General features: G+C 42.8%; 1 protein-coding gene across 6 annotated transcripts in view; it reads right to left on the bottom strand.

Annotated features, from left to right (window-relative positions):
• The window catches only part of PLPPR1 (phospholipid phosphatase related 1), a 611,864-nt gene that overhangs the window by 2,463 nt on the left and 592,357 nt on the right, over nt 1–17,044 (bottom strand). For 5 of the 6 annotated variants that reach the window (XM_061426348.1, XM_061426350.1, XM_061426349.1 and 2 more), the window contains 3 exons: nt 12,341–12,591; nt 7,748–7,924; nt 4,631–4,762 (listed from right to left, as the gene is read on the bottom strand). In XM_061426348.1, coding sequence (XP_061282332.1) covers nt 4,631–4,762; nt 7,748–7,924; nt 12,341–12,591 — 560 coding nt within the window. The remainder of the gene's footprint in view (nt 1–4,630; nt 4,763–7,747; nt 7,925–12,340; nt 12,592–17,044) is intronic. The other variant, XM_061426352.1, reaches the window with a different exon arrangement.

Raw genomic sequence — 17,044 nt, 5'->3', positions numbered from 1 at the left:
TCATTTTTATGTTTTTAAGATTTCATTTAAGAGTGAATGGTATAGATAAAGTAGTTCAACAGCCTAAGATAACTAACTTGGTGACTTTGTACAGATTTCTTTAACTCAACAAGTCTTTTTTTCCCCTCCTATTTATGATATGAAGTCTATAAGCATTAGAATTCCTGTGGGATGATTTTCTTACATGGCTTTTCACCCCAGAATGGCTGAATCAGAATCCCCTGGAATAAGGTCATAGGCATGTGGGTCCTGGGATAGAGTGGATCCTTTTGTTGTTACTGTTGTTAAAGAAAAATATATCTCCTCTCCCCACTGTACACATCAGGAGACACAAGAGACTTCATACGACACAGTGAGTTAACACATCGGCTCCACTCTCATTTCTTTGTTAATATAAACCGTGTTCAACAAGAACACATTTGCTCAACACTAAGCTTGATCGTGCAGGTGAAAATGGGTATGAGGCTGCAGGGCGAGGAAAGCTCGGAGCAGGTCTCCAGGATACAACTCTGTGTGGTCACAAAATAAGACTTTGGAAGGTTGACCATCTTTGTTTCATTTGGATTCTACAGTTTTTTACTTTCTGGTTCTCTTTAGTCCTGGGGAAAGATTTTAGAGAACGTACTGTCTCAGTCACAGAAAGCCAAGTATTTAAATTTGAGCTGATCATTTAGAGGGGAAGAGAGAAGCAGCCTGGGGCAGCCTGCAGCCCTGGGGCTTCATGTGGCAAAGGACAAAGTATGTCTCGGGGACGAAAGGGAGGATGGGGGGTTCCCTCTCCAGCGAGACAGTTTTCTCCTTGAGATGCTCTGAACGGCGAGATGGAATTCTCATGTGAGAATGTGTGCTCTAAAGAGAGGTTCATATCTTCTCTCAGATCCCCATAGTCCTCCTCCTGGGAAGACAGCTCTATCCCCAAAATTACAAAGGAGCAGCAGTTTCTAGTAGAAGCCATGGCTGCTGCTATTGCACAGGAAGCTTTCGCCCACAGGGGAGAACACAGGGCATATTTGTTTTGGAAGAGCGATGCTCAGTGTAAACTCTGCCAGTGCGGTGCAGCTCAGCCCCCACACACTGGCCGCTACAGCGTGTTTCCATATTCAGTGCTGAGAGCTGTAGATTTCAAAATGGAATTTTCCTTAAACCTCAGGCTGTGTGGTGTAGAGAGCAAGCAGGGCCTTTAGAATTAGATGGGCCTGTGTCTTAATCTTTGCTGAGTGACCTTCAGAGTATTACTTAAACTCTTTGTGCTTTACTTCGTCTATAAAATAGAAGAATAAGGCCAACTGCAGGATTATCGTAAAGATTGAATGTGATAGCTTGCACCATATGCTCATTTCCTTTTCTTGACCCACAAATAAAGGGTATGTCCTTCTAACCACCCATGTGGAAAGCAGATGCTTGGATATTGCACAAATGGTATGGAAGGCATAGCTTAAGAGGCAGTACTACTTCCCTTCCAGCTTCCTGTAGATTCATTGTGACCAGCCTGCAGAAGTTCTGTTCATCATTACTCATAAACTACTTACCATGGAGGTTCAGATATAGACTGTAGTCCAATTTTGGGTTCTTGGTTTTGACTAAAGGGCCTAGTTCATATTTTGACTCTGGCTTGCATCTGTCTATTCATCTGACATTTATTTCATGCCTAGTGAATGCCAGGAAATACGGAGAGTAAGAAGGACATGGTTCATAGGATTTGTATCTTTAATCTCTCAGTTCCTGGGGGAGGCAGATATGAGGGCAGATCTGACATGAACTGTGAGCAGCAAATGCACGTCGGGCCCTGAGGGTCTTTCGGCTGAAGCCTGGTATTCACAAAAGGCCTCAAACTGTGTGCAGACAAGGTGATACACATGGAAATAGACACATGGACAGATTTCAAAAGTTCAGTTACTGCCTGTAGTGAATGATACATATATTTAATGATACATATATTTAAAGAATTTTAAAAATCTGTATTGTGGATTGGTCGGTTGTGTGGTCATGCCCTACTTTTTGCAACCCCATAGACTGTAGCCCCCCAGGTTCCTCTGTGCATAGGATTCTCCAGGCAAGAATACTGGAGTGGGTTGCCATTTCCTTCTCCAGGGGCTCTTCCTGACCCAGGGATTCAACTCATGTCTCTTACTTCTTCTGCATTGGCAAGCAGACTCTTTACCACCATACCACCTGGAAGCCCCTTTACTGCTAATATCGGGGTTTTGGAAACCCTTTTTGGCACTTCATTTTTCAAGGCAAGCAGAATCCCCCCAAACATGGCCTGGGTGTCTCTTGGCTTAGTCAACTACTACTGTCCTGAGGGAGGAGAGAGAAGTCTAGAGGAGGCTTCAGACAGAAGGTGCTTGAGCAGTGCTGAGGTGGAAAGAAGGTGCTCTTAGACCAGGACATTCAGGGCAAGGTCAGCAGCATTTGCAAGGACAGACTACATGTTTGTGGAGCTCGGCAAACATTTCAGTTTGCTTTTTAAATTCACCTTTGTCACTAGTTGCTTCTTCTCAAAGATAGAGGGACCCACTCTGACTTCAGGATCTTCCCTGGTGGCTCAGACAGTAAAGTGTCTACCTACGATGCGGGTAGGCCCAGGTTCAATCCCTGTGTTGGGAAGGTCCCCTGGAGAAGGAAATGGCACCCCACTCCAGTACTCTTGCCTGGAAAATCCCGTGGGTGGAGGAGACTGGCAGGCTACAGTCCATGGGGTTGCAAAGAGGTGGATACGACTGAGCGACTTTACTTCACTACTCTGACTTCACTGTGTTTAAGAACATAGTTAAAAGGAAAACTAGGGTTTTTCATCACAAGGTTTCATTATTTAGCTAACTTGTCATTCAACCTGCATTAACTGGCTGTATATAAATAAACCAGTGATAAAATTTTAAACATGTTACTTCTAATTATATTTAGAATTTATAATTTTCACCTTAATATAGGTGAAGGGAAAACAAAACACTTGGCACTGGGTTTAATGGAGATTCCTAAATATTTTTTTTCCCAGGTGGAAATAGATTTTTTTCCTTGTTCATTAATAAAATTGGACTTCATTAAATGTGAAAAGAAATAGGATAGTTTCTCAGTTGTCTGATAGTTAATAATCTTTAGTGAAATATTTTATACTGTATTGATAGGAAGTATCTGATAAGTCCAATGGGAAGAGATTTGCTTTCCTCTTGTACTCAATAAAGATGATTTGGTAAGGAGATGCCAAATACAGTAAGACTTCAAGGTAAATAGACTATTACAGAAAATAAACATTTTAGCAAGACTCAGCTACATGAAAATAAAATCCCTGTTTTATTATTAGTTATCCCTGCTCTGTCTGCTCAAAGAACTATTCACCCCAACTCTCCCACTTGCTTGCTGTGTGTCTTGGGTGAGTAATTTCATATTGCTATCTTCATATTCCTCTCTTTCTCTGAAGTGGGAATTACACTACCAATTCAGTAAGTTTTTGTTCAAAAAAATATATTTGTAAAGCACTTAGCAGTTGTCTCAAGCAAAAGTCAGGCATTATAACATGCGTCAGGGCTCATTTTGGCTAGCACATCTTTGTCTTTCCCTGCTTTACAATAGATTTTTTCTTCATTTGTGTTCACAGAACACTTTGCGCATCTGATTCAGCATGCCATATTATGATTATTCACTTATATACAGGGCTTCCCAGGTGGCAGAGTGGTAAAGAATCTACCTGCCAATGAAGGAGGTGCCAGTTCTATCCCAGGGTTGGGAAGATCCCTTGGGGTAGGAAATGGCAACCCACTTCAGTTTTCTTGCCTGGAGAATTCTATAGACAGAGCAGCTTGGTGGGCTACAGTCCATGGGGTCACAAAGAGTCGGGCACAACTGAGCATGCATGCATTTATACACACCTTTCCTGATCATCTCTAAGTTCCTTGAGCATAAAGACTGTGTGGCTAGTTGTCGTCTTTATCTCTGGCATGAATGTAATGGTCCTAATGTAAACAAGGTCCTAGTGTAAACAGTAAGTACTGTTGCATCGAATTTTTGATGGTCATCAAAAGAGATCCAAAAGGATATTGAGTTACCTTTTTTAACGTGCTTCCAGTTTACATCTGTCACCGAATGTAACAAAGCATTTCTTTCCAAGTGTTGTCCTACATATTAAATCGAATTGGCCTACCACAAGAGTTGGTCTAAATTTCACAAATGTGTTATTACATTGAAGGTCAAGATATCCTGAAGCAGCTGGGGTTTAAGTTAGACATTACTAAGAACGTCCTGAGGATTCATGATGCCCACTCCCTGAAAGGAATATGGGACTAATTGAGGGAAGCTGTGAAGTTCTTGAGGGCCTTTATGTCAGATTTTTATTGCGTTTTTTTTTTTTTTAGGGTCTTTATTGAATTTGTTAAATATTGTTTCTGTTTTATGTTTTGGTATTTTTGGCCATGAGGCATGTGGGATCTTAGTTCCCTGACTAGGGATTGAACCTTCACTTTCTGCATTGGAAGGTGAAGTCTTAACCACTGAATTGCCAGGGAAGTCCCCAGATTTTTATTGTTGTTGGGTGGATTCAGTTGTGTCCTGTTTTCACTAGAGGAATGGTTACTTGACTTCCAGATAACAAGCCTGGAGCCTCCAGGCTTTGTTGGCTAAAACCACTTTACTGTACCTGTGCACTTAAGGTTTCCAGAGGGCTTTCTATTCTTGGGAAAGCCATGAGGGGTACTCCACGGGGGTCCTCGGGCTTGGGTTTGGAAGGCGATCCTTGTGTTCCTTTAAAGTTATGGACCACACACATTCCCTGCGGGATGAGGGGAAAAAAGATTAGGGTCAGACTGCAGCCATCAATGCCTGGCTATCTCTGTGGGTGGCAGGCCTGCCCCTTAGAATGTCACTGCACAGTGACTTTTGAGCCAATGAGTAGGGACCATGGAAAGACCTGGGCACGGTCCAGGCTGTCTTCTGCTGAGCACATCTGGGGTGCTGAGGAAGCATCTGTTTGATCACCAGATGGCCAGGGATACTCAATCTACCCTCAATGAACTTGTTTCCTGACCTATAAAAATGGGAATAACACCTGCCTTGTAGATTTACATTTAAAAGACATGACACATGTAAACCATCTCATAGTAACAGCTAACATTTACTGAGGGCCACTTATGTATCTGGCATTGTCTGAAGGGTTTTACCTAATTTCATTTGACTGCTGCTAAGTCACTTCAGTCGTGTCCGACTCTGTGCGACCCCATAGACCCCATCCCTGGGATTCTCCAAGCAAGAACACTGGAGTGGGTTGCCATTTCCTTCTCCATTTGACTACTCAACATTCTTATAAGGGAGATACTATTATCCTCTCCACCTTAGATAAGGAGGCACAGAGAATGTAGATAACTTTCCCAAGGCTACATAAACTCCGTAGCCTCTAAATCAGTCCACTGTAAGATTTGGCTTCTTAAGTGCCAAGTGAGTAAAGTCGCTCAGTCGTGTCTGACTCTTTGTGACCCCATGGACTGTAGCCCACCAGGCTCCTCCATCTGTGGAATTTTCTAGGCAAGAGTACTGGAGTGGGTTGCCATTTTCTTCTCCAGGGGATCTTCCCGACACAGGGATTGAACCCTGGTCCCCCGCATTGCACGTAGAGGCTTTACTGTCTCAGCCACCAGGGAAGCCCCTTAATGGGGCTTTCATTGACAAACTATTGATCCCTCTTTGAGTCATCTGTATTCTCTCCCCCATTTAAGAAGCACCCTTAGGGAAATACCCTCTGAGAGATCAGTATCTCAGGATCACTCGGCACCACTTCTGCTGCTGCTTCACAGAGAATGTGCATTTAAGTCCCCCTGTCTTTCACTTTAGGAAGAAAGATTGGATCCCTGAAAAAGAACTTTGAATTCAAATGGAGCTTGCCAGTTAGTGTTCTGAGTAAATGTAAGCATTTTCTGAGCAGGTACAAGTGTTGGGGAACTCTGAGTTAGAAGTTGGGACAGGCACATGTGCCTCTCCCATGTTGGGGAGGACATATATGCAGAATCCCTGTATGGAAGGGATAGGACGAGGAGAAGTTAGGTCACAGGCCCGTGGAATCCATCTACATGTGATGTTAGTCTTAACGGGTGCCTTGGACCAGAAAGGGCAGAATGGGCAACAGGCTGTGATGACGTCTGTCTGCTAGGAGAGGCTTGCTGAATATTATTAGGAGAGTGATTTCACCATGCACAGCATCTTTAGGCTTAGTGATTTACTGTGAACCCTTCTGGGTGTATTTTAAATCCTTGAAAATATATATATATATATGTATACATGCACATATATATACACGCACATATATATTTATATAAATTTGTTTTTGGCTGTGCTTGGTCTCCATTGCTGCTCACACTTTTCTCTAGTTGTGACGAGTGGGGGCTGCTCTTCAGTTGCGTTGTGCTGGCTTCTTACTGCGGTGGTTTCTCTTGGTGCAGAGCACAGGTTGTAGGTGCTTGGGTTTCCGTAGTTGCAGCTCCTGGGCTCTAGAGCACAGGCTCAATAGTTGTGGAGCATGGGCTTAGTTGCTCTGTGGTATGTGGGATCTTCCCAGATCAGGGCTCAAACCCATGTTTCCTGCATTGCCAGGCAGATTCTTTACCACTGAGCCACCAGGGAAGCCCAGTCCTTGACTATATTTTTTAAAAACTGTACCTCCATGGTATGTCCGTGCAATGGAATACTAGATAGCAAGAGAAAGGAATTACTGATACAACAAGGATGAATCACAAAATAATTATGCTGAATGAAGGAAGCTAGGAAAAAACACATGCATATTGTATAATTCCATTAACATTAAATCTTACAGTAACCTAATACAGAAGATCAGTGGTTGCTTAGGAATGAGGGGGGAGGGGAAGGGTGGGAGAGAAAGAAGTATCTGAAGGTCAAAACTGATCAAGTTATACAATTCGTGTACCATTTATTGTATGCTTAGCTTCCTTGGTGACTCAGATGGTTAAGAATCTGCCCGCAATGCAGGAGACCCAGATTCTATCCCTGGGTTGGGAAGATCCCCTGGAGAAAGAAATGGCAACCCACTCCAGTATTCTTGCCTGGAGAATTCCATGGACAGAGGAGCCTGGTGGACCACAGTCCATGGGATTGAAAAGAGTTGGACATGACTGAGTCACTAACACTTTCACTTTATCATACCTCAAATTATAAAAATGAACCAAAACCCTTCTTCAGGAAGTGTTATGTGGTTGTGAAGCCACTTATAGCGGAAATAAGATGCCCAGGAGGCATGTTCAGATAATAACAGAGGTCCCCTGGGTGCGATTAGCTGAGGGTTTTCCTATTTCTGAGTGGGACTTGCAAGTCTGGGCCAGAGTGGAGTTTCTTGAAATGCTGGAGAAGGAGCTGCCTGCTTCTGTCAGTACTTTGTTCTCTGTTCTTCCCCCAAGCGGCATTTAGCTTATGCTGCCAGTATGTCTCTGAGCAAGTATTTAAAGAATCATGGTTTGAATGTACACTAAATTTTTGCTAGTCTGCCCATCCCCAGCCCCAAGGACAGTGTTGGAAGAAGTGGAGCAAGCCATCCTTCCTGGAGTGATCATACTCCTGGCCCACAGAGGGACTATGCAGTCATATTTCTGAAAGAAAGGACACAGGGTACTTGGTGAGTAACTGCAGCTCACAAGGTTGAGGCCGGTGGAACCTGGACTGAGACCATGGAGTCTGGGGAGCCTGACTTACCAGGGTCTTGGGCAGCCTTTCAGAGAGCACCAGAGGGGGAAAAAAGTAGAGGAAGCTGACCTACCAGAAACAGGGCTACCGCAGTGCCCAGGATGAAGCCCGCAATCACGTCAGAGCAGTGGTTCCGGTACTCGGAGACCCGGTTGAGGCCCGTCAGGAAGGCTGTGCAGAGGGTCCCGAGGCACAGCACTGGCTTGGCCAGTCGGCTGCTCTTCGTCTTGATTGTGCTTGTGATGTACATCTAGGTGAGGACAGAGACTGGGGAGTGACCAGCAGCCTCTGTACACGGTGTATATATACATGCACACGGACACACACCAACACACACAGACGGGCCCGCACCAAAGCATGAACGATGAACGAATGCTCACTCATCTCAGTGCTTTATATTCTGGTGGGCATGGGAACAGAATCACAGTGCCATGAATGACTGCATGATAATCAGGTCCAGAGCATGCAGTTTTTATGCAACAAACTAAAGAATCACTTGGAGTGTTAATAAACCCATATAAGAATCTCAGATGCCAGAAAATCTTCTATGAGAATTAATTTTATGGAGAAGACCAGGTAGGGGAGTAGCAATACATTTCATTTTTTAGGTCCCCCATAATCCTAGCTAGTTCTTCACACTTTCAATGAGTATACAAGTATTGACTTCCAAACCAGTGTTTCCGTTGTGCTGGGAAATTGATTCTCACATTCGTTGGGATGGCTGTGATCAGTTCTATTCATTCATTTACTCCAGCATGTTTAAAAATTTTCTATGTGGGTGTATAAAAGTTTGGGAAGACCTGATGTTAGTAAATGATGATACAATTTATGACACATGAGACGTACTCTGTTCTTAAGACATTGTAAGGAGCTGCTTCTGCTGCTGCTAAGTCGCTTCAGTTGTGTCCGACTCTGTGCGACCCCATAGAGCGCAGTCCATCAGGCTCCGCCGTCCCTGGGATTTTCCAGGCAAGAACACTGGAGTGGGTTGCCATTTCCTTTTCCAATGCATGAAAGTGAAAAGTGAAAGTGAAGTCGCTCAGTCGTGTCCGACCCTCAGCGACCGCATGGACTGCAGCCTTCCAGGCTCCTCCATTCATGGGATTTTCCAGGCAAGAGTACTGGACGGGGGTGCCATTGCCTTCTCCGTGAGGAGCTGAGTAAGACTTAAATATTTTACAGGCTTGGTTATCAAATATGTCCCTGGTGGCTTAGAGTAAGCAAGGTATGCCTCTTGTCACACAAACTTTGGTAATGGTTATAAGAAACCACTAGAGGGCGCAATTGATCTATTGTCTCTGTGTTAGTCTCATTCTGAGCAACTCTGCAACCCCATGGACTGTAGCCCACCAGGCTCCTCTATCCATGGGATTCTCCAGGCAAGAATATTGGAGTGGGTTGCTATTCCCTTCTCCAAGGGACCTTCCTGACCCAGGGATCAAAACCAGATCTCCGGCATTGCAGACAGATTCTTTACCATCTGAGCCACCAGGGAAACCTTAACAAGTGTGCTAAATGAGTTTGTGACTCAGAAAAATAGTATGCCAATACTCAAGTTGCAGTATAGTGTGCTTGTATGACCTGAGCACATATAAGTTCAAATAGATACATTTTAAAATATTTTAGTGGAAACTTAATTTCCTAGGATGATCCTTCAGCATTGGTGTGAATACAGGAAGATGGGATTTTCTTTATTATATGTAACACATACCCTACAAAACTGTGGTTAGATCAGAGTTATGTAAATTAGAGCATATCATCACACCATTCTGAGGCTAAGTAGGAAATGTTGTTTAGCACATTATTGACCAAAGATGTATTAATATGTCTTTTGGTACTGAATGTTATTGACCAGAGACATAGTTGTTAGGGCTTAAAATTGATAGAGTTCATTACACAACTTATAATTATTATAACTAATGATATTTATCATGTTAATTATAATTGTCATTCACATTTTCCTCCATTCAATTTTTGTTCCAATGCTGTATATATTATAAATGCAAGTTTATTGCTGTAAAATTTTCAAAAATGATACATCTTGAAATTTTGAGTGAAGAAGAATTTTATGCAGATACTTTATCTGATTGTCTAAGTGGCATATATACTAATGTGTCAGAAGATGATAGTTCTTCAGAATATAGTTCTGATTCAGACTATGTGAATATTAAAGCAAAAAAACCTTAGTGATCAATTCTGATATGGAAAGTGATAGATAATACTCAAAGTGCTGGAGAAGACTTTGCAGGTGTATCAAGTATAACTATTAAATACAGTAACCCATAAAGTCTTAATGAAATAACAATTAATTTTTGGCTGGCCAAAATAAAAATCGCTGGCCATAGGTGTTGGTTTTTGTAAAAATCCCCCAGTCAATAATGGGTTAAATTTTATTTTATATATATATATATATTTAAATTTAGTGTTTTATGCTTCCATATTTTTAAATTATAGCCTTTATAAATCTTATAAGATTACAAACTATTAAAACATGGGCCTATGGTTCATTAGTATTCTTCACAGTATTAACTAGTACTTAGGAATTCCTTGTTGAGTAATTTCTGAAAGCATGCATAATAGGGGCTCAGAAGATGTTTACATAATTGGAGTCCTGTATCAGGGTTTATCTGATTATAGTCTGTCTGTGGGGCATGATTTGAATTGGATTATATCTGAATCCTTGAAAACATGTGCTCTACCAGCATATATTCTGAGTGAGACGACTATACTTCCTTCTTCTCAAGAGAAATTTATATTTCACTTGATGAGACAGTAGCTGAAGATGAGTAACGTATTTGTTTTTGTAATGGTATTATAGAAATTGATTTCATACAACAATGACTTAAGTCTGATAAAAATACAGGAAAAGGTGCAAGAGTACATTGTTTCATATAACTTAGGTTCTAGATAAGTTCTAGATAATCTAGGATACAAATTGATACAATATTTTGAAAGCTGGAAATTATAACAAATGCCTGAAAAGGCCTTGTTTAAAAAATGCCTGACATAGATTTTTTTTTTTTTTTTTTTGTGGGTTGGCTAAAAGTGAATCAAGGAACTTCATTGAGCTAAACTGGTTTGTTTGTAAATCAAGGCTTCTGTATTATTTACATTCATGTTTCCTTAATGTGGGGGTAGCTGAAACCATTTTTGTCATGTATTCATTAAAGAGTAAATCTAAAAGAAATAGATATTGCAAAGTTGTCCTATAGATGTGATTCTATAAATTGGACAAAAAAAGAACCACTGTTCTAAAGAGAATATCAAGCAATTTCTTTTAAACTACACTAAATGGACCAGACCTGTAGTCAGTCACCTTTACCCCTCCCTGAATTTAGGACAGTGTTGGGGACGACGGCATGGACACGCTTCCATCAGATGCAGTGTGCATTGTGGTTACTGTCACTGGAGGGGAACGTGCTCCCGGGGGCTGGGGTGAAGGCATACTGGGAGTTTCTAGGCAGACCGCATAGCTTGAAAGGGGCCTTTGCTCTGCCTTCTCCTTACCTCACCTTTCACCCAAGAATCTCTAGACTAGTTGTACCCTAAATATAAAGTAAGTTGAAGGAAAAGGGATGTTTTTAGCCAATAGTCACTCATCCACAGGTAAATACACATGATATCCATCAGTGGAATGTTTGCATTGATCCGTCTACTTCTATACTCTGTGTTCTAAAGAAGCAAAGGTCAGGCAAAGGTGAAATGAGGTCATTTCCATGCGTGCTCAGTCACTTCAGTCATGTCTGACTCTTTGTGACCCTATAGACTATAGCCCACTAGGCTCCTCTGTCCATGGGATTCTCCAGGCAAGAATACTGGAGTGGGTTACCATGCCCTCCTCTAGGGAAGCTTCCCAACCGAGGGTCTGAACCTGTGTCTCTAACGTCTCCTTCACTGGTAGGCGGGTTCTTTACCACTAGCGCCACCTGGGAAGCCCTAGGTTATTTCCAAAGTGGGGTGGAATTAAAGAGAAGGAAATATAGATGGACACCATTTCTTCTATTTTAAGATGTTAGACACACTTTTGCACTTTCTCTCTGATGAGGCCACAAAGTTTAGACTATTATACCCCAGTGGGGGCAGTCAAGAGATTTTGTGATCTAAAGAACAGTGAGAAGTGAACTGTTGGATTTTGGGGGTCTTGCAGGATTGCCCATTTGTCCTGGCAAAGTGTTGAAGAGTGTTAGGAGGAGCAGAGGAAACCCTGTCTTCATCTGGTATTGCACATTGCTTTGGGCAGGCATTTGCATAAGGCTTACATCTGCAATCCATAGACAAGCGTGAGGAATGTGTGCTGTTCTGGAACCAACCAGAGCTTTGGCGCAGAGTGCTATTCTGGGCAGTGACAGAACCCTGTGTCCAATGCCAGGAGCCTGGGCCTTTGTTCTGACTGTGTACTCTTAAAAATTCTCTGGGCCTCAGTTTCTGTATCTGTAAAATGGGAGGATGTGACTAAGTGATCATCAACAGTCATGCCAGAATTAACATCCTCTGGCATTGGGGTCTTACATTGGGGTATTGAGGTGGGGCAACAGCATGATATAATGGAAGAGAAACACATTGTAACATGACTTCAGAAGCCACCAGAAGTGACTAATGAAAGAATGGGGGATGAGGATGGCAGAGACACCCATCACAGCCAAAACTCTACTCGGGTCATACTCACTGTGGCATACAGGGCAGAGTAAATGCTCAGAGCAGCGTGTTTGGAGGGAAAGGACCTCCGCGCCTTCTCTATCACTTCCAGGTCCCCGGTGCAGATGTTCCCGTTGTTGATGAACTGGTGGTGCGCCCGGCAGTCTGTACTGGTGTAGTTGGGCTTGCACACCGTCAGGAAGTACGGGGTCAGGTGCCCCGTGACCACTTGTCCGGCGTTTACAAAAATGTCAGTAGCAAAAAGCCCAAAGGCAAATACTCCTATGAGGAGATTTAAAATAATTAGGAATGGTGACATACACCATGGATTGGGTTTTGTCCCTGAGAGAAAAACAGCAGTGTGAGCCCATGACAACCTATCGGAAAGGTCCTCCCTGGAGTCAAACTGTCCCCTCACCTTTCTCTTTCCTGCTTCCTAAACCACTGTTTTTTCCAAATTGATGCAGTCACGCTGCTGGTAATGCTTTACTGTTTTGTGTCAATAAAGTAGAAGCAGCATGTTCTCATAGGAGGATTTGAATTTTGGAGTCACGTAGAGCTGGGCTCTAGGTACTCCTTTGGTGACTTGTTTACAGTGTAAGCTATCTTCTTTGAATCTTGGTACCCTTATCAAGCATGGTTTCAGGGAATGATATCTCAGAAAAGAGTTGGAAAGATAAAATAAGACATGTGCAAAATAACCCCTAGGGTGCCTGGCATTAAGTTTTGGGTTGGCCAAAAAGTTTGAAAGGTGTTACGGAAAAACATGAGCGAACATTTTGGCCAACTCAGTAGTTACTCAACATTGGTTCTCTTGCCTTCTATAGAATATATCTTCTCCCTAGTCCTGTTGGAGATGCGAGTACCCCTGGAAGGAGTTATCATGGCAGGTGAGAGAGAATGAGTATGTTAGGAGTCGTCCTTCAAAGAAAGAAAAAGATTGCTCTAGAAACCCTGATTGAATTGAATGTTTCATTTGATGTTGGAAACAGAAAATGAGAATGTTGTTGACTGTATCGAATTACCAGTTTAGTGGTTAAACCACTAGAATGCATCCTTTTACAGTTTCAGAGATCAGAAGTCCAAAATAGGTTTCAGTGGGCTAACATCAAAGTGTTGGCAGAGCTGTGTTCTTTCTGGAAGCTCCAGAGTAGAACTTATTCCTTGCTTTTCCCAGATTCTCACCTTCAATCCTTGACTTACGCCCCCAATTCTAGCAATCGTATCGTAAGAGCTCTACTGCCATAGTCATGTCTCCTTCCCTGACTCCCTATCTTGCTTCTCTTATAATGTTACATTGGTTACATTGTGTCCGCCTGAATAATCCAGGATAATCTCAAAATCCTTAATCTAATCACACATGTACATTCCTGTTTGTCATGTAACATGGCCCACAGTTTCTAGGGATTAGGGCATAAACATTTTGGGGTGAGAAAGGCATCATTTTACCTACCATGCTGACTTGACCTGTTTGGTTAAGAATCCTGTGGGTAGGCTATACTTCCTGGATTTTATCTGTTCTCTGGTAAATTCCACAGGAATATAGGATTGCCCCTGACTAGCTTTAACAAAAATATGAATTCCTGATAGGAAGTTGCACTGTGGATTCTTTCAAAGGTTATACATACATCTATAGAGTATCTGTTAAATGTATCGAGCAGCTGTGCAGAGCCAAGGTATACACAGATTGCTTGAAGAGATAAAGAAGACTTTGCCAGTGCAACTCAGCTGTGGGAAGAATTGGCAAGATTAAGAGGCAGCATTAACCCTTGTAAATTTCAAGGATCTGCTATAGTTTTTGATTAAATTTCTATCCAATTTTGACTTCCATATTCAATGTCTTGAATCTGCAAATTGTACTGATTTCAGCACCCAAAAGTCAATCCATTAGATCAGAAGTGAAAATGAGTGTGGCTGAAACCTTCATCCGGTTTCTATTTTGACTTATATTGATTCTTACAATTTTCTTTTCTGTGGCTTTGCCAGGATGTGCTTTATCACAACAAGAATTGGCTCTTTTAATAGCTTGAACTGACTGACACTCCTAGGGTCTGACCTCTGAGACTAAGCATTCGTTGATCATTCCTTTCACTCCCGGGTTCTGGAAGTCTGGCTAGCAATTTTTTTAATATCTTCAAGCAAGATTCTCAAAGACCAGGTCTCTAGCTTTTTCGAGGGGCAATAAGTCTGTCTAGACATACTTTTCCAGGAAAAGAGGATAATTCATGATTTGAAAAGAGAAAAGTGACAGCATTTTCCCCTGGCATTTTATTTGTTGGAGTGCTTCCAATTAGGGTGAATTCTTTCTGAGACATTTCTGAGGATTTCTAGGTTCCTCAGATGAGTATCTGAAATGCCAGGTCTGTGGTCACAGTGGGTCTGTGATGGGCAAATTTCTGCTTTGTTGTCATGTGATACTGTTGCTGAAAGTTGCTTTCCCTTTTTCCCTTGGCCTCCCCTGGATTATGTCTGCTTTTCTTGATGGCTTAACAAGCATTTGCTTTCCAAACATCTCATTCTGGTGTATTTGATGTAGCTTCTGAAGGGCAGCCTCAGGACTCCACCTGCCTGGCACAGGCCATGCCAACAAAGTGCAGTGGAGCCTACCCTGGTGATTCACAGACAATGTCAGATCATACAGGGCTTTTGTAAGGCATTCCAGGCGTTCCTCTGTTAATCCTGAGCTTCTTGTGTGTGTATTACAAAGCTCAGAAGCTAAAAAGTGTTGCTTTTGTTCTTAGAGTCAGGTGGAACACTGTTTATGGCCTCCTATATGATTTGAAGGAGATGCTTTTGGAGTGTCCTACCTTGGTGTCTAAAATTCTTTAAGTGTGATAATGTTTTTAAAATTTTAACAGATACATTTTTCATTCCTATGACCCTCCCTAGCTGGTTCTATTGATACTTAGCTTATGGCTCTGCTCCCAACAGTATTTCTTGCTTCAGGGGAGCTAATCACACTTCTGTTTTTAAAAAATATTTTTATTTATTTATGTGGCTACTCCAGGCCTCACTTGTGGCATGTGAGGTCTTTGGTTGTGGCGTGTGAGATCTAATTCCCTAAATAGGGCCCCCTGTATTAGGAGCGCTGAGTCTTAGCAACTGGACCACCAGGGAAGTCCTTGATCACATTTTTGAATGGATTTACAGCAGACACAGAAGTCTAAAAGTAAAACTCTCTTAGCTTGCCAGAGCTATATGCTTGAGACATGTACTGTTTTGTTTGGAATTCTGAAACGAATTGGATGGGAAAACCAAGAGCCATGGTCTGGAGGATAAGACCATTGAATTTCTATAATAAACCCTGGAATGGGGAGATGTAGGAAGCATGTCTCCCAAGAAGGAGCTAGAAACTTACCTAGTCTGGCTGAAGGAGTGAAGGGGCTGCCCCCTTCCCTGCCCATGCTGGCTGTCAAACCCCAGGGGCAGCACAACAGAAACCTCCAGAATGATTTTTGAAAATCAAGCTGAAGTCTGTCCTGTGCCTCCCAGGATGTAGCTCAGGAGCCCTGCACACCTTTCAGAGAAGTTCCACACCTACCATGGTAGTGTAGCTATGGGTGCCTGTGTTAGCAGTGGAGGGTCAAACTGGTTGAGCCCTAGGGTACCTCACAGGACCCATACATTCTGGTGCAGAGTGGGATGCGCACTTGTGAATCCATCAGGGGTGAGGGGCATTAGAATGCTCAGAGGACCAGGAGGTAGAAGCAGCCTGGCTTTAGGACAGAGACTGGCATCGTTGGTGAGGTCTGCGGTCCCTGTTTTGATGACATGGATCACTATGGTAACCTGAGCTTGCTGCCACTTTGTGGCCTAAAAGAATCCGACACCCATCAGGCAAGTCAAAGGATGAAGAAAGAGGAAGATGAAAGTGTTAAAAATCCTTTTTCCTCCCTCTCAGGGCTTTACCTGGATTCTTTGGACAAATGAGGATCTTTGGTCACTGGTAAATGAGGACACAGAGGTGAAACTCTGTGACCCGCTTCTTGTCATGGGATCAGTTCAGGGTTCCATCCTTTTACTCAGCTGAGAAGGTCGTAGGGGAAGCAGTGACGTAAGCAGGAAACACACATGACAAAGGTCTTCTCAGCCACAGGTAACTGGTGTGCTGGCGAATGCTAACAGGGCTCCTATCAGGATGTCTTTTTGCCTCCCAAACAAAGAACTGGTCAAAATAAAGAAACCAGACTGCTCGCTGCTGAGAAAGACACACAGGAGGCCTTCATTAGGAAGCCTAGACCCAGACCACAGAGTAATAATTAGCAGGGGCTGATGGGGTGAGCAAAGGAAGGAATATCTCCTTTTAGCCACAAAGAACCTGTGACCGGAGGTGGAGCCTCTGAACCGAAGGCCAATTATTCTATATTAAATTGCAAGTGTGCAATTTTCCAGTTTAAAATGGCACTTTGCTGACAGACTCTAACAGAACACTTCTCAACTAAAATATACATGATGACAGTGAAAAAAGATGGACGTTCAGAGTGCCAACTCAAAGGGATAATCAGTGAGGATTTCTGTCTCCCTTTCTCACATGTGCACACACACACAGTTTTACCTCATGAAAAGCCTGAGCTTCTCTCTGAAGAGCCATCATGGGAGAAAACCGAGGGAGATTTCTTTTCTCTCTTGTCTGCCCCCTACTCAGAGATCCAGGATTTAGACTGCTCAGAAAACATGGATGCTGTCACTCCACTGGATGAGTTCTGCTCTGTGACTTTGCCAGGGACGAGTTCCT

This window comes from Bos javanicus, chromosome 8 (assembly GCF_032452875.1).
Source record: "Bos javanicus breed banteng chromosome 8, ARS-OSU_banteng_1.0, whole genome shotgun sequence".
Taxonomy (NCBI): domain Eukaryota; kingdom Metazoa; phylum Chordata; class Mammalia; order Artiodactyla; family Bovidae; genus Bos; species Bos javanicus.
This window is presented reverse-complemented; position numbering and strand designations above follow the sequence as displayed.